General features: G+C 38.6%; 2 protein-coding genes across 5 annotated transcripts in view; both read left to right on the top strand.

Moving 5' to 3' along the window:
• Window positions 1–1,255: 1,255 nt before the first annotated feature.
• LOC116255262 (uncharacterized) lies at window positions 1,256–23,153 on the top strand. Its single transcript, XM_050077849.1, has 7 exons — window positions 1,256–1,343; window positions 2,893–3,052; window positions 3,690–3,947; window positions 4,066–4,239; window positions 12,617–12,723; window positions 13,021–13,370; window positions 22,294–23,153. The coding sequence occupies exons 2-7, from the start codon at window positions 2,906–2,908 to the stop codon at window positions 22,857–22,859; spliced, it is 1,602 nt and encodes a 533-aa protein (XP_049933806.1). The 5' UTR covers window positions 1,256–1,343; window positions 2,893–2,905; the 3' UTR covers window positions 22,860–23,153.
• Window positions 19,069–24,380, top strand: part of LOC116255314 (uncharacterized) — a 31,544-nt gene continuing 26,232 nt past the window's right edge. Inside the window, exons 1-2 of one of the 4 annotated variants that reach the window (XM_050077875.1) lie at window positions 19,069–19,166; window positions 19,876–20,051. The gene's annotated coding sequence lies outside the window, so the exon portion shown is untranslated. The remainder of the gene's footprint in view (window positions 19,167–19,875; window positions 20,052–24,380) is intronic. The other 3 variants (XM_050077872.1, XM_050077870.1, XM_050077860.1) reach the window with 3 other exon arrangements.

The following is a 24,380-nucleotide window of genomic DNA, read 5'->3' as shown; positions in this document are numbered from 1 at the left end:
CGCATGCTTTCAAAGCGTTTGCAGTCGGAAAAATCAGTGACAACGACGTCCGAATATCTCGGGTCTCATCTAAATGCAACTTTCTGCATTAAATTAAATAAGTTTGATATTTTGAGAAAAGATTCACTATCCAATACTTCCTCATGTGCTCAAATTGGATTCAGCTGCTCATGCCTTTATTATATTTATCTAAATAATTTTTAAATCCAAAAATACCATAATAAGAGGAAAAAAGTTAAAACTCTGCTAACATGTACGCATATAGAAATTGGTATGTTCTACACAATTCTATGCTTCTAATTTTTCTCTCTCTTTCTATATACATATATACAACACATCTCCAACTATCCATCCATATGTCTATCCTAAACTTACGCCAATACCATATAATATATATATTCAAAATTGAGTATGATGAATGACCCATTTTGGTTTTTCCTTGTGAATCATTAAAAGTATTAGAAAATTTCAGCTAAAAGTATTAACAAGCTTTATGTTATATATATATATATATATATATATAATGAATTGTTTTATTAACTGAGTTTTGGTATGTTAGTTATAAATATTGTAAAAAAATGTACATGGCCATATTTTTAACTGTTAATAAAGTTGTTTAAACGGCTCACTTCCATGAATTGATAATATTAATATAAACAAAAAAAAAAAGTATTTGGCCTGTGAAACGCGCAAGGATGACCCATATAGACTCGACTCATATGAAAAATCTATAAGAGATTATATGGATCGTTTAATATTGGGCATATTTGCTTTAAAATTCTGATTTGATACAGATTGAATCTGATTGGTGGTTGGTGTTCGGGAAACCTCATGGCATGATGGAGCCCACAGCAAGGGAAAATTTATAAAGGGCTTGATCGGCCCTACCAAATGAAATGGCTGCTCAGAGACTTCTGTGATCTTCTGGGAATAGTGGGACCTGCAGCCTTCGCTCCCCCTCTCTTTTGGTCGTCTCCTCTGTCCATCTTCCTGTTTTGATTCTGTTGCTGGTTCTTGTTTCTTCTGCAATCTCTTCTTGTTTCGATAGTTCTCTACTCTCTTTTTCTCCAATCTCTTCTGCCTTACCCGTCTCTTCTCTCGAGTCTTCTGTCTCTCTCTCCCCCAACATTGGAGAGCTGGGAACCATGGCGGAACTCAACACGGAATATGTCAGGCCCTCACCTCAGTGAGACGGCGCCTCGAGTTACCCTTCTTTTACCTCAGTCCACGAGCCTAAGAAGATGGAGGAGCCCTATGTCGGCGACCATCGATGGAGGGGATTGTGAAGTTTTCTTGAGCGTTGCTTCTTGTGCAGGAAGCGTCTCAATCCCGCCGCTGTACAGGTGCTCCCCGTATTCTCCTTTGTTTTATCCCCTGTTTTTTTTTTTTTGTTGCTTTCTTTCGTGGCTTTTGTTTTTGCTCGTGGAGTCCTTAGCTCCAGCTTCGTTTGTTGCTCTTATCAAAATGCTCAATGTGAAATTGAGTTTTTCTTCATTGCATGATATTTCTCTCTCTCTCTCTCTCTCTCTCTCTCTCTCTCTCTATATATATATATATATATATATATATATATATATATATATGTAATTTCTGTTTCTACATATATAATATATCTATGTTATATATATATATATATATATATATATATATGATGTAGTGCTTACTATTATTAGAGACCTATGGTTGCTTTTTAAGTGGATAAGAATGTTTCGTGGAATTAAGAGGAAATGAGAGGACGTCAACACGAAGGGTCAGTCTTTAATAAAATTTGGAACCTTCACATAAAATTTGGTCGATGCCCTTGTCTTTTTAAAAAAATGACGTGGAGACCCTGAGAATACCGACGTCACTTCCACACATGGAGTAAATATTGATGATCTAGTTTATTGGATTTAGTATATTTGAATCGAATCAATTGCTGATTCAAGAGTGTAACATATTGAGTTTTCACTTGTTTTTATAAAATGTTAACTAAAAAGAAGTTTAAATTTTTTATTTATCTTAAATTAGTCTCTTATTATTTGGCCGATTCAACAAATTGGTAGCTTGATTCAATTCACGCACCGATTTTTATAATATTATTGTCGTGCATTAAAAGTCAAATCGAGAGTTTGGATCCTCAAGTTTTCCTAGACAACACTATGAAAAATATCAAAGCAAATCTGATAAATAGAATAATCTACTACAATTTATAGAACATCACGTTAATGTTCCTGATGCTAAAGACACACTTGTTGAATTAACTATAAACTAACAAATAATGAGTTTCTCTCGATCAACATGAATGTTTTTTATGCGAAAATCAGCAAATGTGTATATAAAATGTGATAATTAACATTCAATCCAAACACAAATATGAAGCTAGAGAAAAATTACAACGTGTCCAAACCACCAAAAACTAAATTCATGAGAAAATCCAAATCATGGGCACCCTCTCTCCTTGACTACATGGCTTCTCCCATTCACACGGTTCCTGACAGGGACATATGGGTCCTTAAGCCTGAAGATGGACTTCAAAGGTATGTCAGCGGCCGTTACGTCACATGGTTTTTGTCACGTTGAATCTACAAATGCATATTTTTTTCTCGAGTATCGATTTCTCTCCCTGTTTCTCTCCCTCTATATATATGTATTGGAAGGACTCCTCCGTTGAAGGTCTTCATGCCCATTTCTGGAGTCTTTCTTTTTCACCTCCTCACTTTCTCCCTCCAGACCACCAAAGTCGGTCTTTCACTTTGTTTTTGAAAATTGGTGCTTTCTTGGCGGGGTGGAAGCTATGGGGAGGTTTACAGGATCAACTCTTCTTTGCTAGAATTACAGATGACTTACTTTTGTTTGATCTTCTTATGTGGTTGTTCTTGTTTTCTTCTATTTGGTGGTGATGATGGGTAGCTTGCGTCGTGGGATGGAAGATGTGGGCGGCAGAGAAGGGGAGGTTGGTTCTGGCTGCTGTGATGGGGTTCAGTTTGTTGGTCCTGCTTCAGTGGATTATTATCGGGAGAAGGAGGCGCCTGCTTGCAAGCGCCCTAGATTAATGGCTACCGATCAAAAGGTTTGCTTTTCTTTTATCTTTTATCGTTTTCTTTGGTTTTTCTGTTTCTTTTTGGATGTTCCCTCAATCTTGGATTCCCTGCATTATTTGTGTTCTATTAATTCAAAGTTCTAGAGTTTAGCATAGTTTCTGCTGTGTTATTAAAACTTGAACTCAATAAGGAGTTATTGTTTATCAGTTGCATGCAAGATGACTGGTCTGTAATTCTTAAGATGGCCTACTGTTTAGATTTTTTTAAGGAAAAAAAGGCAGTTCATGAGTAGTGTCCTTGCCCTCTGCTGGTAGGATAACCTGATCTAGCTGTTCATACAGACTAAGACCAAATGCAATGACTCACAAAGTGAGAGAATTGAATTTGAACATTTCAGCGTATTTCTAGTACAAAATAGAGTCCTGCTTGGCCCCTGTTTTCATTTTTTTCTTACTCCTGGCAACGAAACATGCACGTGTCTTCTGCAACAGAACGAAAATACCTTTGAGGACTTTGGTATCTTTGATGATCATCACCTCAAGCTGACAAGTTTGGCATTAATTGAAATATCAAATTTGCCATCTTTACACTTCATTTTGGTTAGTGTCCTGAATTTAATTTTGCCAATACATGACCTGCAGTTGATTTTCGAAATTAAATTTGCAGTGGATAGAATTGGATGTAGAGAAAGAATCAACTCAGCCAAGTCCCCTCGGTTTGAAATTGACAAAAACACCATCCTTTATGGAACTCATTCAAGCAAAGCTATCTCAAGGACAACCACCAGAGTCTGACGAAAAACAGAGTCTCCAACATGAGATGGTAATGGATAAGGTAGTCAATGCAGTTCTGAATACTCCAAGTGCAGAAAAGATGAAGGCTTCAAATTCCGCTGCAAGTTTTCTCAAGATAGGTTCATGGGAGGTAATACCCAAGTTGTCAGCTCTCTAAAATTTGAAACCCAGATTATTATTATGTCTCTATATGCAGCAGGTAGCTGAACAGACAGATTACTGAACTATTATACATTTTATGGTTACAGCGGGTTTCAAGGTATGACGGAGACTTAGTGGCTAAGTGCTACTTTGCTAAGCGCAAGCTTGTATGGGAGGTTCTGGAAGGAGGATTGAAAAGTAAAATTGAGATCCAATGGTCTGATATAACTTCGCTTAGAACTAGATATCGTCAAAATCATCCTGATCAGTTGGAGGTTGAGGTTAGTATTGGACATTTTTATGAAATGCTTCTCTATATGCAACTTTCATATTGGACTTCCACAGAAATCTTATTCTTTGGATTATATTGTTCAATTCAGCTGTCAAAGGTGCCCCTCTTCTTTCGTGAGACAAATCCTCAACCTAGAAAGCACACTTTGTGGCAAGCAGCAAATGATTTCACAGGAGGTCAAGCTGTTACGTACAGGTATATATACCATGTGTATGTTGAACATTTATCATTCAGTGTTGCTAGTATTAGTCTGCCTTCATCATCTTTTTCTCATAAAACATTCAGAGGCGTAAATATGGCAAAAGTTAAGTCACACATCGCTTTTCAATATTTTCATTTAAGTGATGCACGATAATCTTTTTCTTTGTATGTTAGTTTGTGCTTTTTCATGCACTTTGAGCTCTGTTCACTTGATCTTTGCATATTGCTGTGAATGTGTTCATACGTTTGTTTGGTTTCTCCTTATGCCTATATTCTTAATTTCTTCGTACAGGAGACACTTAATTCAATTTGCTGAAGGAACTCTTGAGAAGCATTATCAAAAGTTGCTACAGTGTGACTCACGGCTGCATATGTTATCTAAGGCCCACTTTCCAAGTTCTGTTTCTCCATATTTTGAAACAGGCAATCAGGAGTATCGAGATCATGGAGGTCATCTTTCCCATTTACTGCTACAGAATAATTCAACAATTCCATATACTCAGAGAAAAATCTCAAACGAGATTTTTCATCCACCAGTTCAGTTGTATGTCCAAGCTCAAAGAGCAAGCAGTTCATTCAATCAAGGAGACTTTCAGCATGTCAGATCCGCATTTGATTTTGACCCTGCTTCTCCAAGTTCAGGTATTAAACTTTGATTGTACGCAAGTAGCTGTTTCAGATGTTGACTATATATAATAGTGTTGTTTATAAGGGGAACAATTTATATGTCTGGATTACTAAACCTGGTCTACACCAGTGGCTATATTTGATGGGATCTACATGCATATCTTCTCGAATAATCAACCTTACTATTTTGGGGCCTGAGACATCAGTTGGAACTTTTATACATATTTCGGTGCTCAAAATTTGTGCCTTCTTCATGAAAAATATGACCACACTGTCCACATCTGGAGGATCAGAATTAGGAAAAAGGCCAGAGACATCTTACTCGTAGTCAATATATTTGTTTGTCCATTTTGCATTTTTCCTGCATACATGTAAAGAACAAGGATTTCATTATATCTTTCTCCATTATCGCAGTGGTGGATTCTCCTAACAGCGAAGAACAGGGTATCAGTAATTCTGATGATGGGTACATGGGCGGATGTCAACAATACTATGAACCAGCTTACAGTAACATTCACGATTCTTTTCAAGGTTCATACTTGAATATGCCAAGCAATATCACACTTGGCAACCAAGTCAACCATTTCTCTCAAGGACATGTCATTCCCTGTTATCCCTCCTTTCCAACAAACAGGGCCGAGAACATATCTGCAAATCAAGAAGTCCTGGAAAGCATTGCCAGACATTTGTTTTGTGAACCTCTTGTCTCTGAATCCTGCAACAATCAGAATCAGCAAATGATCATGGGAATGAATTCACTGAGTTCCCTCATTGGTGCTACTGGTGCCTCCATGAATGCATCCCAGCAAGGAGACTTTAACCCACTGTACCAAATTCACTGAAAATCCAGACGCTACAGGAACTCTCTCTTCAGACACACACATAGTTCCATCATCCTGGGGAACATCCAGTCATTTAGTCGATTCGATGCCTGGAGTAAAGTTGCAGAATAATGTCTATAGTGTGCCATCATATTGACCGAGTCATTTTTTCTATTTTGTTAGTCCAGGAAACAGAGTTCACCCTGCAGAGTTGGCTTCATTTAACTTGATATCAAATGCCGAGACACATACAACATTTTGATGTTTCGACTTCCCATTCTGGATGATCCATTTTATTTGGCGACAGTGCAACTAGCCGTTGCTTCCGCATTTTTTTGTTGCCACTGATTTTTGGGTGTTGGAAAGTTTAGCTCCATAATTTGGTGCTCTTTTCATTTGTTCTCCGTGTTGCATTAGTGACTGGTAGAGGTGCAAAATTCAGTTGGGTTTCATGCCCCACAGTAAATTTTAATACTATTGATTGTTCCTTGTTAACCTTATTGTTTTACTAGTGAACAATAATTATCATAGATTCATTAGCAGGTTGAGTAGTTAAAAACAACTGCAGCCTTACATGCACGTATCAATGGTCACTGGCTATGGAAATTGAACCATGACCGTCTCTCTGAACAGCCATAGCTCATTTGAGTCACCCATTATGCAGCTTGTTTGCTATTGGAGAGGCAATTGAAATCTTTCAGGGTGTACCCTGTTTTGTGGAAAAAATCAACCACTGTACCTGAAGCCATCCAATACTGCAAAAATATTTCAAAAATTCCTCCCCCTCTTCCTCCCCACTCCCCTCGTCTTTTCCCTGTTCTATAAGGTGTTCTATGGCTTATCCATAATTTTTGTAGAGATCCGAATTTTTTGAAGCTTCGATAGCATGAAATATTTTCAACGTATTGCTTTCTTCATCTTTCTCATTTTCGGTTGACTGTAATATTGACAATGAAACGCCAAACCTTATGATTATTTTTAAAAAAAAGTACATTTTAAGCTCTAGAGCATGCTGAACCTCGCATAACCAGCAGCAGTTAGGATCTCTCTGCCGACTTCCACCTCCCAAACAGCCATGTTCAAATGAAAAGAAAGTTGACAGATGATGAACGTACCCCACAATCGTTGTGCCAACAAAAAATTGATGAATGAAATTGGCAACTCCTAGATCACTTCCAAGTTACCCGCATATATCAGCTGCATCAGCTATCGAAAAAGAATGATATAGCTAGACTCAAAGGAAATGGCATGGCGAGAGGCTGCGCTCTCCCTGATGACCTCACAGAATACATGGCCAGCGTTTATGGCAGCATGAGGCAAGATGAGGCAAAAACCAGCACTCCTCACTCTTATACAACAGCGTTTTTGTATATGCTGTTCCAGGCACTTGCAAGGCTCCGGCCATCGAAGTTTGTCGCTCAAAGTGATGTTGATGAGGCTTTGAGGTTGATGAGAATGTCGAAGTTCTCACTTTATTCAGTTGAAAGGAGGAGGTCAGGTTTAGATGCCATCTCTGACATCTGTTCGATCATTAGGGAGGAAGCTGCAAGGATGAACGCCATGGATGTGAGATATGCCCATGCACTTAACTGGATCTCAAGAAAGGTAATCATAGTTTATGTAACCCCAGACATTAACTATAGGGAAAATCTTCATCCTGCATTTTTGAAAATCAAGTTCGATCCCTACATAGCCTCCAGGATTGTGGAGTGCCCATGATGATTATTAAGTCTTTTTCCCTCCTGGAGAGCATTTATCACAATAAATTTTTGTCCAATGATCAAACTTTGACAAATGAGGTCCCAATGGATTTTAAAAGATCGTTATGATGATATGGGCCATGATATCGAGCAATCAAGGTTGAATAGACTAACGTCTTTTCCCTTTTCATGGTAATAATTTTAACACGCTGGTGAAATTATGTCTTTATAATTGAATTTTGCATGGCTACAGTGAAGCTCAGCTGAAAGAATGCTTAGAAGAGTATGCATCACTTAACGTGCGGCAGATTCATCCTCGGACATTCGATGTTCGGTTCATTGACGCATTTTAGATTGTATTCGTTCCTTGTATATTACAAAAGAGCAGCATCTCCGCATGCACTAATTAAATCTCTCTGCCTGTGGTTTCTTCTAATTTTCCTTCAGGAGATGGATTTTTTCAATTTTTTGGGGGATTGGGAAGACGGGGACAGGTTAATGCCTAGTAGATTATGCTATAAGGGAGAAACTTGCAGTTGGTATTAGGGATGATTCATGGTAGAATGGTGGGAAGAATGATGTTCCTGCTGCATTAAGTTATTTTACGATGTACTTTGGTTTCATGGGTGTACTTTCAAATCTCATATCAAAGACTACCAAAATGTGACTTTTTTCTCCAAAATCCTCTCGTTGTATATTCCCTCTTTCTCTCTCTCTCTCTTAATTGGTAATAGCTATATATAAAATCCAAAACCCAATCCACCATTTCTGCAGAAGAAAAAGAACCATAAACGCAAGAGGAAGTTTGGTAACTGGATAACTTGTCTATGAAGACGAGGTGTTTGTGTCGTACAAGAGCCGTTCAAACACTGGCAGAATGATCCTGGATGGTATGTCATGAGGTAAATATTTGTCCAACTTGGAGGGGTCCATAAAAAATCTCAAAAATTTTGCTTCTAGATTAACAAATCTATGGTAAATATCCTGCAGTCAAAACTATCAGTCTGGTCAAAGTTTGATTGCTTAAAGACAAACCTTTGAATTTCCAATCCAGCCCTTTAAGTCTGACAAAAATCCATTAACACTAGTAGCATGCAAAGTTTCTTCACGAATTAATTATTGGAACAAACAAACTTCCCCTCAAAACAAGGTCAACACAAAACATAAAACAGTTCATTTTGCACTCCATTTCACAAATAACGTCTCGGAATTGTAAACGGCGAGGTTATTCTCGAGTATAATACGTGAGGTTAAAAAATATGGAAAAAAAATGGTATTTAAAAAAAATAAAAAACTAAAAATGAGAAAATAATAATAAAATAAGTGAGAAAATAATAGCACAAACATCAAAGGGTAAATAGATTTGTTAAAAAATGAAAAAAAAAGTGAACAAACACTCGTTTTTCATTTTTGTTTAAGAAAAATGTGTTTTTTTAAGTTTTAAATGGCATTTCATTTTCTCACGTTTTTTTTTAAATAACAAGTTTTTTGTGACGGAGAGCTGTTTATCTTTCGCACGAGGGTCGTCTGGTGTAATTGGTTGATCCAATGACTGGTATGAGGCCAGTCACGGGTTTGAATCTCAGAAGCATTAACCCTCTTAGTAAATCGAGTATTGAGAATAAGAACTCTTAACCTTCAGTTTTTACTCTCTTAGTAAATCGAGTATTGAGAGTAAGAACTCTTAACCTTCAGTTTTTACTCTCTTGGTAAATCGAGTATTGAGAGTAAGAACTCTAACCTTCAGTTTTGATCCTGCTAGATCCGCGGCAAAAACTATTTATATAAGTGCATTAACCCTCCTAGTAAATCGAGTATTGAGAATAAGAACTCTTAACCTTCAGTTTTTACTCTCTTAGTAAATCGAGTATTGAGAGTAAGAACTCTTAACCTTCAGTTTTTACTCTCTTGGTAAATCGAGTATTGAGAGTAAGAACTCTAACCTTCAGTTTTGATCCTGCTAGATCCGCGGCAAAATCTATTCATATAAGTGCATTAACCATCCTAGTAAATCGAGTATTGAGAATAAGAACTCTTAATCATCAGTTTTTACTCTCTTAGTAAATCGAGTATTGAGAGTAAGAACTCTTAACCTTCAGTTTTTACTCTCTTGGTAAATCGAGTATTGAGAGTAAGAACTCTAACCTTCAGTTTTGATCTTGCTAGATCCGCGGCAAAATCTATTCATATAAGTGCATTAACCCCCTTAGTAAATCGAGTATTGAGAATAAGAACTCTTAACCTTCAGTTTTTACTCTCTTAGTAAATCGAGTATTGAGAGTAAGAACTCTTAACCTTCAGTTTTTACTCTCTTGGTAAATCGAGTATTGAGAGTAAGAACTCTAACCTTCAGTTTTGATCCTGCTAGATCCGCGGCAAAATCTATTCATATAAGTGCATTAACCCTCCTAGTAAATCGAGTATTGAGAATAAGAACTCTTAACCTTCAGTTTTTACTCTCTTAGTAAATCAAGTATTGAGAGTAAGAACTCTTAACCTTCAGTTTTTACTCTCTTGGTAAATCGAGTATTGAGAGTAAGAACTCTAACCTTCAGTTTTGATCCTGCTAGATCCGCGGCAAAATCTATTCATATAAGTGCATTAACCCTCCTAGTAAATCGAGTATTGAGAATAAGAATTCTTAACCTTCAGTTTTTACTCTCTTAGTAAATCGAGTATTGAGAGTAAGAACTCTTAACCTTCAGTTTTTACTCTCTTGGTAAATCGAGTATTGAGAGTAAGAACTCTAACCTTCAGTTTTGATCTTGCTAGATCCGCGGTAAAATCTATTCATATAAGTGCTATTCTATAAGAAAGACAGCCAAGGCCGTTTAAGAATTAGTTGGAGATAGTTACTTGTTAGGCGCCCATGTGCTATTTGTGTAGTTGTGAGGGGGCTTTTTATAATATTTTTCATTTGTTAAAAGGTTAATAGAGTAACTGTCACCGAGCCAAACGGATTTCTGTTAAGAAACCTTGCATCTCTCCAGGCGTCTCTCTTTCTCCCTCTCTCTTGATTCCACGGCTGACGCGTGACGCCCCCTCGCTCTCGATTCTCGCCGCCGGCGCAGCTCAGGTATCTCTCTCTCTCGCTTGAGGGCCGGCCGCCGGCAGCGTTTGCTTCCTTTTCTCTTTATATGAGTGGTTATCTCTCTCTCTCTGCGCCCTTTGACGAAGGGCCGTTGGCCCTCTCTTTCTTTACTGTATCAAACTTAATGTTATTTTGGAGATTGGTCCTGGTACTGGGAATCTTACCAGTAAGCTTCTGAATGTCGCAAAGACAGTCATCGCTGTTGAGATGGATCCCCGCTTGGATTTGGAGTTGCAGAGACGCTTCCAGGGGAGTGGTTTTGGTAATCAGTTGAAGGTATGGCTAACGGATTAACATTTAGCGTGTGGTTGTCTATAATATGATGAGTTACGCTATTGCTGAAGTTTTGTGAAGATTTGTGCTGGTGACCTTATTATCTATCCAAATGGTTTAATGCTCATACCATGCATGCTTATCAGAGAGACAAGATTGAACTAAATATCTTGTAACTGGCTTTTTCCTACTTTATTTAGTCGATCAGTTCACTTCGTGGACACTATCATTTCATAAAGTACCATTTTGAGACTACACCTGTGAAAATAAAAATGTTCCTGCTTCGGCTTCATGAACCATCTTTCTTCTTTACCGTCTGTCTTTGCATAGCTGTCCTCTCCACCCTAAAACTGAAGCTGATGAGAATATTAAATTTTTAAATGTGTAGGTTATACAAGCTTCTGCTGCATGATTTTTGGGCACGATGGCTCTCAATTGCATGCTAAGAGATTGGTGGACAGTGTCAATTTTCGATTGCTTCCATAATAGCAGAGCTTCTGCTGTGCTATTAAAACTTGAACTCAATAAGGAGTTATTGTTTATCAGTTTCATGCAAGATGACTGGTCTGTAATTCTAAAGATGGCCTACTGTTTAGATTTTTTTAAGGAAAAAAAGACAGTTCATGAGTAGTATCCTTGCCCTCTGCTGGTAGGATAAACTGATCTAGCTGTTCATACAGACTAGGACCAAATGCAATGACTCACAAAGTGAGAGAATTGAATTTGAACATTTCAGCGTATTTCTAGTACAAAATAGAGTCCTCCTTAGCCCCTGTTTTCATTTTTTTCTTACTCTTGTCAATGAAACATGCACGTGCCTTCTGCAACAGAACGAAAATACCTTTGAGGACTTTGGTATCTTTGATGATCATCACCTCAAGCTGACAAGTTTGCCATTAATTGAAATATCAAGTTTGCCATCTTTATACTTCATTTTTGTCAGTGTCCTGAATTTAACTTTGCCAATACATGACCTGCAGTGGATTTTCGAATTTAAATTTGCAGTGGATAGAATTGGATGTGGAGAAAGAATCAACTCTGCCAGGTCCCCTCAGTTTGAAATTGACAAAAACGCCATCCTTTATGGAACTCATTCAAGCAAAGCTATCTCAAGAACAACCACCAGAGTCTGATGAAAAACAGAGTCTGCAACATGAGATGGTAATGGATAAGGTAGTCAATGCAGTTCTGAATACTCCAAGTGCAGAAAAGATGAAGGCTTCAAATTTCACTGCAACTTTTCTCAAAATAGGTTCATGGGAGGTAATACCCAAGTTGTCAGCTCCCTAAAATTTGAAACCCAGATTATTATTTGTCTCTATACGCAGCAGCTAGCTGAACAGACAGATTACTGAACTATTATACATTTTATGGTTACAGCGGGTTTCAAGGTATGACGGAGACTTAGTGGCTAAGTGCTACTTTGCTAAGCGCAAGCTTGTATGGGAGGTTCTGGAAGGAGGATTGAAAAGTAAAATTGAGATCCAATGGTCTGATATAACTTCGCTTAGAACTATATATCGTCAAAATCATCCTGATCAGTTGGAGGTTGAGGTTAGTATTGGACATTTTTATGAAATGCTTCTCTATATGCAACTTTCATATTGGACTTCCACAGAAATCTTATTCTTTGGATTATATTGTTCAATTCAGCTGTCAAAGGTGCCCCTCTTCTTTCGTGAGACAAATCCTCAACCTAGAAAGCACACTTTGTGGCAAGCAGCAAATGATTTCACAGGAGGTCAAGCTGTTACGTACAGGTATATAGCGTGTGCATGTTGAACATTTATCATTCAGTGTTGCTAGTATTAGTCTGCCTTCATCATCTTTTTCTCATAAAGCATTCAGAGGCGTAAATATGGCAAAAGTTAAGTCACACATCGCTTTTCAATATTTTCATTTTAAGTGATGCACGATAAGCTTTTTCTTTGTATGTTTGTTTGTGCTTTTTCATGCACTTTGAGCTCTGTTCACTTGATCTTTGCATATTGCTGTGAATGTGTTCATACGTTTGTTTGGTTTCTCCTAATGCCTATATTCTTAATTTCTTCGTACAGGAGACACTTAATTCAATTTGCTGAAGGAACTCTTGAGAAGCATTATCAAAAGATGCTACAGTGTGACTCACGGCTGCATATGTTATCTAAGGCCAACTTTCCAAGTTCTGTTTCTCCATATTTTGAAACAGGCAATCAGGAGTATCGAGATCATGGAGGTCACCTTTCCCATTTACTGCAGCAGAATAATTCAAGTATGTCATATACTCAGAGAAAAATCCCAAACGAGATTTTTCATCCACCAGTTCAGTTGTGTGTCCAAGCTCAAAGAGCAAGCAGTTCATTCAATCAAGGAGACTTTCAGCATGTCAGATCTGCATTTGATTTTGACCCTGCTTCTCCAAGTTCAGGTATTAAACTTTGATTCTACGCAAGTAGCTGTTTCAGATGTTGACTATATGTAATAGTGTTGTTTATAAGGGGAACAATTTATATGTCTGGATTACTAAACCTGGTCTACACCAGTGGCTATATTTGATGGGATCTACATGCATTTTTTCTCGAATAATCAACCTTACTGTTTTGGGGCCTGACACATCAGTTGGAACTTTTATACATATTTCGGGGCTCAAAATTTGTGCCTTCTTCATGAAAAATATAGCCACACTGTCCACATCTGGAGGATCAGAATTAGGAAAAAGGCCAGAGACATCTGACTCGTAGTCGATATATTTGTTTGTCCATTTTGCATTTTTCCTGCATACATGTAAAGAACAAGGATTTCATTATATCTTTCTCCCTTATTGCAGTGGTGGATTCTCCTTACAGTGAAGAACAGGGTATCAGTAATTCTGATGATGGGTACATGGGCGGATGTGAACAATATTATGAACCAGCTTACAGTAACATTCACGATTCTTTTCAAGGTTCATACTTGAATATGCCAAGCAATATCACATTTGGCAACCAAGTCAACCATTTCTCTCAAGGACATGTCATTCCCTGTTATCCCTCCTTTCCAACAAACAGGGCCAAGAACATATCTGCAAATCAAGAAGTTTCGGAAAGCATTGCCAGACATTTGTTTTGTGAACCTCCTGTCTCTGAATCCTGCAACAATCAGAATCAGCAAATGATCATGGGAATGAATTCACTGAGTTCCCTCATTGGTGCAACTGGTGCCTCCATGAATGCATCCCAGCAAGGAGACTGTTACCCACTCTACCAAATTGTCGCTGAAAATCCAGACGCTACAGGAACTCTCTCTTCAGACACACACATAGTTCCATCATCCTGGGGAACATCCAGTCATTTAGTGGGGTCAATGCCTGGAGCAGAGTTGCAGAATAATGTCTATGGTGTGCCATCATATTGACTGAGTCGGTTTTTCTCTTTTGTTAGTCCAGGCAGCAGAGTTCACCTTGCAGAGTTGGCTTCATTTAACTTGACATCAAATGCTGAGACACATACAACATTTTGATGTTTCGACTTCCCATTCTGTTTCTGGATTATCCATTTTTGTTGGCGACAGTGCAACTAGCCGTTGCTTCCGCATTTTCATTTTGTCAAGATTCAGTTATAATTTTTTTGTTGCCACAGATTTGTGGGTCTTAGGAAGTTTAGCTCCATAGTTTGGTGCTCTTTTCATTTGTTCTCCATGGTGCATTAGTGACTGATAATTGGGTTTCATGCCCCACAGGAAATTTTTTAATGTATTTTTTGAAGCTTGGACCGCAGTATAGCATGAAATATTTTGAACGTATTTTTTTCTTCATCTTTCTCATTTTCTGTTGACTGTAATATTGACAATGAAACGCCAAACCTTATGATTATTTTTAAAAAAAAGTACATTTTAAGCTCTAGAGCGTGCTGAACCTCGCATAACCAGCAGCAGTTAGGACTTCCACCTCCCAAACAGCCATGTTCAAATGTAAGGAAAGTTGAGATATGATAAACGTACCCCACAATCGTTGTGCCAACAAAAAATTGATGAATGAAATTGGCAACTCCCAGATCCTTTCCAGTTCACCCGCATATATCAGCTGCATCATCCAGCGAAAAGGAATGATATAGCTAGACTCAAAAGGAAATGGCATGGCGAGAGGCAGCGCAACTGCTAATGCTTATGCTGTCATTTTCTTGCGGAAGCCGAAGCAAAGTGCCCTTCCTGAGAATCAGAAAGACACGAGATTTTCACTCTGACACAGATTCTTAAGAAAAAGTTTCTGACAATATCTAGGACTGATCATCTTTCTGAAAAATGTCTTCCTCCCACCAGAGTTTTCTGATTGAATTGAGAATCCGAATTGTTTGATTTCTGTTTTCAACTATCGGATTTTAACACGTCCACAACTCGGAAAGAAGGGTCTCCAGAATTCTTTTTCCAACAGTTGTCGTGTTACAGTGGCGACGGAAGGATGAAAGGGACAAAATCTCCGAGCTCTGTTGCTTAGATTGAGTACTCATGGTGTCTTCTTCACGGGAAACACCATGTGTCCCTAGAGGTGGGGAGCATGTGGGTGCTCTCTTCTAGCAGTTTGTTCCTTGCATTCACTAAAACGAAGTTGGTCGCAGTAACTTCCAAGAGCAGCCTTCCAGACACCGGCACTTCCACGTTGCCGCCGTCTCATTCTCATGCTTCCTAACGATTAATGCCATGTCCTCATAATATGAGATTTGAAAACTACAAACAAAAATCTCAAATGTGGGTCTTATGTCTAACCCAATATCTTAATTTGATGAATACTTTATTTTACCACAAATCGTTTGTCATATTAACAAAAACATGTCACGTCGTATCTACATTGTATTATTGGATTTTAAATCCCAAATAATCATATGCCCCCTTAATGAAAAAATACATAATCCAATGCAGAAGGGTCATCCTCAAACACTGCTACAAACAGATTTATGTGTATATAAAGGCAAATATGAAAAATATAGCCACACTGTCCACATCTGGAGGATCAGAATTAGGAAAAAGGCCAGAGACATATGACTCGTAGTCGATATATTTGTTTGTCCATTTTGCATTTTTCCTGCATACATGTAAAGAACAAGGATTTCATTATATCTTTCTCCCTTATTGCAGTGGTGGATTCTCCTTACAGTGAAGAACAGGGTATCAGTAATTCTGATGATGGGTACATGGGCGGATGTGAACAATATTATGAACCAGCTTACAGTAACATTCACGATTCTTTTCAAGGTTCATACTTGAATATGCCAAGCAATATCACATTTGGCAACCAAGTCAACCATTTCTCTCAAGGACATGTCATTCCCTGTTATCCCTCCTTTCCAACAAACAGGGCCGAGAACATATCTGCAAATCAAGAAGTTTCGGAAAGCATTGCCAGACATTTGTTTTGTGAACCTCCTGTCTCTGAATCCTGCAACAATCAGAATCAGCAAATGATCATGGGAATGAATTCACTGAGTTCCCTCATTGGTGCAACTGGTGCCTCCATGAATGCATCCCAGCAAGGAGACTGTTACCCACTCTACCAAATTGTCGCTGAAAATCCAGACGCTACAGGAACTCTCTCTTCAGACACACACATAGTTCCATCATCCTGGGGAACATCCAGTCATTTAGTGGGGTCAATGCCTGGAGCAGAGTTGCAGAATAATGTCTATGGTGTGCCATCATATTGACTGAGTCGGTTTTTCTCTTTTGTTAGTCCAGGCAGCAGAGTTCACCTTGCAGAGTTGGCTTCATTTAACTTGACATCAAATGCCGAGACACATACAACATTTTGATGTTTCGACTTCCCATTCTGTTTCTGGATTATCCATTTTTGTTGGCGACAGTGCAACTAGCCGTTGCTTCCGCATTTTCATTTTGTCAAGATTCAGTTATAATTTTTTTGTTGCCACAGATTTGTGGGTCTTAGGAAGTTTAGCTCCATAGTTTGGTGCTCTTTTCATTTGTTCTCCATGGTGCATTAGTGACTGATAATTGGGTTTCATGCCCCACAGGAAATTTTTTAATGTATTTTTTGAAGCTTGGACCGCAGTATAGCATGAAATATTTTGAACGTATTTTTTTCTTCATCTTTCTCATTTTCTGTTGACTGTAATATTGACAATGAAACGCCAAACCTTATGATTATTTTTAAAAAAAAGTACATTTTAAGCTCTAGTGCATGCTGAACCTCGCATAACCAGCAGCAGTTAGGACTTCCACCTCCCAAACAGCCATGTTCAAATGAAAAGAAAGTTTACAGATGATGAACATACCCCACAATCGTTGTGCCAACAAAAATTTGTTGAATGAAATTGGCAACTCCTAGATCACTTCCAATTCACCCGCATATATCAGCTGCATCAGCTATCGAAAAAGAATGATATAGCTAGACTCAAAGGAAATGACATGTCGAGAGGCAGCGCAACTGCTAATGCTTATGCTGTCATTTTCTTGTGGAAGCCGAGAAGCAAGGTGCCCTTCCTGAGAATCAGAAAGGCACAAGATTTTCACACTGTCACAGATTCTTCAGAAAAAGTTGCTGACAAGATCTAATTTTGCTTTCTTTTCGTCGGATTAATCATCTTTCTGAAAAATGTCTTTCTCCCACCAGAGTTAACGGCCGGTTTTTCTGATTGAATGAGAATCCGAATTGTTTGATTTCCGTTTTCAACTATCGGATTTTAACACGTCCAAAAGTCGGAAAGAAGAGTCTCCAGAATACTTTTTCCAACAGTTGTCATGTTACAATGGCGACGGAAAGGGACAAAATCTGCGAGCTCTGTTGCTTGGATTGAGTACTCGTGTAGTCTTCTTCACGGAAGACACCATGTGTCCCTAGAGGTGGGGAGCATGTGGCTGCTCTCTTCTAGCAGTTTCTTCCTTGCATTCATTAAAACGAAGTTGGTCGCAGCAACTTCCAAGAGCAGCCGTCCAGACACCGGCACTTCCACGTTACCGCCGTCTCATTCTCATGCTTCCTAACGATTAGTTGATAGCCTCACATTTGACATCTCATGATTTGATTTGAAAACTATAAATAATAATCTCAAATGTGGGTCTTACGTCTAAACTAAGATCTTAGTTTGATGAATACTTTATTTTACCACAAATTTTTGTCATATCAACAAAAAAAATGTCACGTCAGATCTACATCACATTATTGGATTTTAAATCCTAAGCAACCATATGCCCCCTAAACGGAAAAAGTCTTACTGCAATGGCAGAAGGGTCATCATCAAACACTGCTACAAAGAAATTTATATGTATATCAAAGCAAAGATGACAAATGAAATAAATGGCTCACAAAAAAACAAGCCTGTGAAAGAAAAATATGGGTTGTAGAAGAAATTCTTGTACTTCATGTTTTTATTTGAAATTGCAATATGATCCCAAAATTTGTTTGAAAATGGAATACTCCTCTCTATAACCCATTTCATTATTTTTATCTCCCTCCATGTGCATAACCATATAAATGTTGATCTGTTGTGAATCGCGGCATATATGTATATATATATATATATATATCACAAATCGCTGTTAGACATGCTTCTCAAAGTGCACATCGAGTAGAAATCTTAAGACAGGGACATGGGGAGGAAAGATCTAAATAAACGAACTGAATAATGCTTCAAAACAGACAGCTGAATTCATAAGTACGTGAACATCGTCATGAAAACTCTGATAAGTAATTAAGAAGACGACCATCAGTACATTGGTAGGTCCGTCTCATTCCGGCCGTCGCCGGCCTGAATTGTAACTTATCCGGTCAAGCTCAGGTCAGGTCCGCTACTTTCAAATTCAGATATGGGACCTCATGTGATAAAATGTTAAACTACAAAATTCAGGCTAAGGGGCATTAGTTATATGGTTTCATATGAGGTCCGGATCTGTCGTATTGGATGGAATACATCAGATTCGGTTCCGTATTTTAAGGCAGATCTGATTCGGTCCGGATCAAATTGCACTAGGCCTCAGGTTTCATATAAGTGCCATGCTATAAGAAAGACAAGTGTGAAGGGTGTGTGAGAAATTCTTAGGCGCCCATGTGCTATTTGTGTAGTTGTCAGGGGGCTTGTTATAATTTCTTTCATTTGTTTAAAAGAGTAACTGTCACCGACCCAAACGAATTTCTGTTAGTGCATCTCTCCAGAAATCTTTCTTTCTCCCTCTCTCTCGATTCCACGGCTGACGCGTGAAAGTCCCCTTGCTCTCGATTCTGGCCGCCGGCGCAGCTCAGGTATCTCTCTCTCTCGCTTGAGGGCCGGCCGCCGGCAGCCTTCGCTTCCTTTTCTCTTTATATGAGTGGTTATCTCTCTCTCAATCTCTCTCTCTGCCCCCTTTGACGAAGGGCCGTTGGCCCTCTCTTTCTTTACTGTATCAAACTTAAAGTTATTTTGGAGATTGGTCCTGGTACTGGAAATCTTACCAGTAAGCTTCTGAATGTCGAAAAGACAGTCATCGCTGTTGAGATGGATCCCCGCGTGGTTTTGGAGTTGCAGGGACGCTTCCAGGGGAGTGGTTTTTGTAGTCAGTTGGAGGTATGGCTAATGCATTAACATTTAGCGTGCGGTTGTCTATAATTTGATGAGTTACGCTATGGCTGAAGTTTTGTGCTGGTGACCTTATGCCGGATCTATCCAAATGGTTTAATGCTCATACCATGCATGCTTATCAGAGAGACAAGATTGAACTAAATATCTTGTAACTGGCTTTTTCCTACTTTAATTAGTCGATCAGTGCACTTCGTGGACACTATCATTTCATAAAGTACCATTTTGAGCCTACACCTGTGAAAATAAAAATGTTCCTGCTTCGGCTTCTTGTGTTTCTTAGGAGGTTTCTACATTTTATGAATCATCTTTCTTCTTTACCATCTGTCTTGGCATAGCTGTCCTCTCCACCCTAAAACTGAAGCTGATGAGAATATTAAATTTTTAAATGTGTAGGTTATACAAGCTTCTGCTGCATGATTTTTGGGCACGATGGCTCTCAGTTGCATGCTAAGAGATTGGTGGACAGTGTCAATTTTCGATTGCTTCCATAATAACAGAGCTTCTGCTGTGCTATTAAAACTTGAACTCTATAAGGAGTTATTGTTTATCAGTTGCATGCAAGATGACTGGTCTGTAATTCTTAAGATGGCCTACTGTTTAGATTTTTTTAAGGAAAAAAAGACAGTTCATGAGTAGTGTCCTTGCCCTCTGCTGGTAGGATAACCTGATCTAGCTGTTCATACAGACTAAGACCAAATGCAATGACTCACAAAGTAAGAGAATTGAATTTGAACATTTCAGCGTATTTCTAGTACAAAATAGAGTCCTCCTTAGCCCCTGTTTTCATTTTTTTCTTACTCCTGGCAATGAAACATGCACGTGCCTTCTGCAACAGAACGAAAATTCCTTTGAGGACTTTGGTATCTTTGATGATTATCACCTCAAGCTGACAAGTTTGGCATTAATTGAAATATCAAGTTTGCCATCTTTATACTTCATTTTGGTCAGTGTCCTGAATTTAATTTTGCCAATACATGACCTGCAGTTGATTTTCGAATTTAAATTTGCAGTGGATAGAATCGGATGTGGAGAAAGAATCAACTCAGCCAAGTCTCCTCGGTTTGAAATTGACAAAAACACCATCCTTTATGGAACTCATTCAAGCAAATCTATCTCAAGAACAACCACCAGAGTCTGATGAAAAACAGAGTCTGCAACATGAGATGGTAATGCATAAGGTAGTCAATGCAGTTCTGAATGCTCCAAGTGCAGAAAAGATGAAGGCTTCAAATTTCGCTGCAACTTTTCTCAAAATAGGTTCATGGGAGGTAATACCCAAGTTGTCAGCTCCCTAAAATTTGAAACCCAGATTATTATTTGTCTCTATACGCAGCAGCTAGCTGAACAGACAGATTACTGAACTATTATACATTTTATGGTTACAGCGGGTTTCAAGGTATGACGGAGACTTAGTGGCTAAGTGCTACTTTGCTAAGCGCAAGCTTGTATGGGAGGTTCTGGAAGGAGGATTGAAAAGTAAAATTGAGATCCAATGGTCTGATATAACTTCGCTTAGAACTATATATCGTCAAAATCATCCTGATCAGTTGGAAGTTGAGGTTAGTATTGAACATTTTTATGAAATGCTTCTCTGTATGCAACTTTCATATTGGACTTCCACAGAAATCTTATTCTTTGGGTTATATTGTTCAATTCAGCTGTCAAAGGTGCCCCACTTTTTTCGTGAGACAAATCCTCAACCTAGAAAGCACACTTTGTGGCAAGCAGCAAATGATTTCACAGGAGGTCAAGCTGTTACGTACAGGTATATAGCGTGTGCATGTTGAACATTTATCATTCAGTGTTGCTAGTATTAGTCTGCCTTCATCATCTTTTTCTCATAAAGCATTCAGAGGCGTAAATATGGCAAAAGTTAAGTCACACATCGCTTTTCAATATTTTCATTTTAAGTGATGCACGATAAGCTTTTTCTTTGTATGTTAGTTTGTGCTTTTTCATGCACTTTGAGCTCTGTTCACTTGATCTTTGCATATTGCTGTGAATGTGTTCATACGTTTGTTTGGTTTCTCCTAATGCCTATATTCTTAATTTCTTCGTACAGGAGACACTTAATTCAATTTGCTGAAGGAACTCTTGAGAAGCATTATCAAAAGATGCTACAGTGTGACTCACGGCTGCGTATGATATCTAAGGCCAACTTTCCAAGTTCTGTTTCTCCATATTTTGAAACAGGCAATCAGGAGTATCGAGATCATGGAGGTCATCTTTCCCATTTACTGCACCAGAATAATTCAAGTATGTCATATACTCAGAGAAAAATCTCAAACGAGATTTTTCATCCACCAGTTCAGTTGTGTGTCCAAGCTCAAAGAGCAAGCAGTTCAATCAATCAAGGAGACTTTCAGCATGTCAGATCTGCATTTGATTTTGACCCTGCTGCTCCAAGTTCAGGTATTAAACTTTGATTGTACGCAAGTAGCTGTTTCTGATGTTGACTATATATAATAGTGTTGTTTATAAGTGGAACAATTTATATGTCTGGATTACTAAACCTGGTCTACACCAGTGGCTATATTTGATGGGATCTACATGCATTTTTTCTCGAATAATCAACCTTACTGTTTTGGGGCCTGACACATCTGTTGGAACTTTTATACATATTTCGGGGCTCAAAATTTGTGCCTTCTTCATGAAAAATATAGCCACACTGTCCACATCTGGAGGATCAGAATTAGGAAAAAGGCCAGAGACATCTGACTCGTAGTCGATATATTTGTTTGTCCATTTTGCATTTTTCCTGCATACATGTAAAGAACAAGGATTTCATTATATCTTTCTCCCTTATTGCAGTGGTGGATTCTCCTTACAGTGAAGAACAGGGTATCAGTAATTCTGATGATGGGTACATGGGCGGATGTGAACAATATTATGAACCAGCTTACAGTAACATTCACGATTCTTTTCAAGGTTCATACTTGAATATGCCAAGCAATATCACATTTGGCAACCAAGTCAACCATTTCTCTCAAGGACATGTCATTCCCTGTTATCCCTCCTTTCCAACAAACAGGGCCGAGAACATATCTGCAAATCAAGAAGTTCTGGAAAGCATTGCCAGACATTTGTTTTGTGAACCTCTTGTCTCTGAATCCTGCAACAATCAGAATCAGCAAATGATCATGGGAATGAATTCACTGAGTTCCCTCATTGGTGCAACTGGTGCCTCCATGAATGCATCCCAGCAAGGAGACTGTTACCCACTGTACCAAATTGTCTCTGAAAATCCAGACGCTATAGGTACTCTCTCTTCAGACGCACACATAGTTCCATCATCCTGGGGAACATCCAGTCATTTAGTGGGGTCAATGCCTGGAGCAGAGTTGCAGAATAATGTCTATGGTGTGCCATCATATTGACTGAGTCGGTTTTTCTCTTTTGTTAGTCCAGGCAGCAGAGTTCACCTTGCAGAGTTGGCTTCATTTAACTTGACATCAAATGCCGAGACACATACAACATTTTGATGTTTCGACTTCCCATTCTGTTTCTTGATTATCCATTTTTGTTGGCGACAGTGCAACTAGCCGTTGCTTCCGCATTTTCATTTTGTCAAGATTCAGTTATAATTTTTTTGTTGCCACAGATTTGTGGGTCTTAGGAAGTTTAGCTCCATAATTTGGTGCTCTTTTCATTTGTTCTCCGTGGTGCATTAGTGACTGACAGAGATGCAAAATTCAGTTGGGTTTCATGCCCCACAGTAAATTTTAAGACCATTGATTGTGCCATGTTAACCTTATTGTTCCACTAGTGAACAATAATTATCATAGATTCATTAGCAGGTTTAGAAGTGAAATACAACTGGAGTCTTACATGCACGTACAAATGGTCACTGGCTATGGAAATTGAACCATGACCGTCTCTCTGAACAGCCATAGCTCCTTTGAGTCACCTATTATGCAGTTTGTTTGGTATTGGAGAGGCAATTGAAAATCTTTCAGTGGGTACCCTTTTTCGTGAAAAAATTCAACCACTGTACCTGAAGCCATCAAATACTGTAAAATGTTGCAAAAATTCCTCCCCCTCCTCTTTTCCCTGTTTTATAAGGTGTCCTATGGCTTATCCATAATTTTTGTAGAGCTCCGAAATTTTTGAAGCTTTGAACGCAGTATATCGTGAAATATTTTTACTGAAATGTTTTGCTTCCCTTCTTTTCATTTACGTATTGCTTTCTTCATCCTTCTCATTTTCGGTTCTGTAATATTGACAATGAAACGCCAAACCTTATGATTGTTTTTTTTTTTTTTAAATAATACATTTTAAACTCTGGAGCATGCTGAATCTCGCATAACCAGCAGCAGTTAGGATCTCTCTGCCGACTTCCACCTCCCAAACAGCCATGTTCAAATGTAAGGAAAGTTGAGATATGATAAACGTACCCCACAATCGTTGTGCCAACAAAAAATTGATGAATGAAATTGGCAACTCCCAGATCCTTTCCAGTTCACCCGCATATATCAGCTGCATCATCCAGCGAAAAGGAATGATATAGCTAGACTCAAAAGGAAATGGCATGGCGAGAGGCAGCGCAACTGCTAATGCTTATGCTGTCATTTTCTTGCGGAAGCCGAAGCAAAGTGCCCTTCCTGAGAATCAGAAAGACACGAGATTTTCACTCTGACACAGATTCTTAAGAAAAAGTTTCTGACAATATCTAGGACTGATCATCTTTCTGAAAAATGTCTTCCTCCCACCAGAGTTTTCTGATTGAATTGAGAATCCGAATTGTTTGATTTCTGTTTTCAACTATCGGATTTTAACGCGTCCACAACTCGGAAAGAAGGGTCTCCAGAATTCTTTTTCCAACAGTTGTCGTGTTACAGTGGCGACGGAAGGATGAAAGGGACAAAATCTCCGAGCTCTGTTGCTTAGATTGAGTACTC

The sequence above is a fragment of the Nymphaea colorata genome, chromosome 5 (assembly GCF_008831285.2).
Source record: "Nymphaea colorata isolate Beijing-Zhang1983 chromosome 5, ASM883128v2, whole genome shotgun sequence".
Classification (NCBI taxonomy): domain Eukaryota; kingdom Viridiplantae; phylum Streptophyta; class Magnoliopsida; order Nymphaeales; family Nymphaeaceae; genus Nymphaea; species Nymphaea colorata.
The sequence above is the reverse complement of the archived record's forward strand: the minus strand, read 5'-3'. Positions and strand labels throughout refer to the sequence as shown.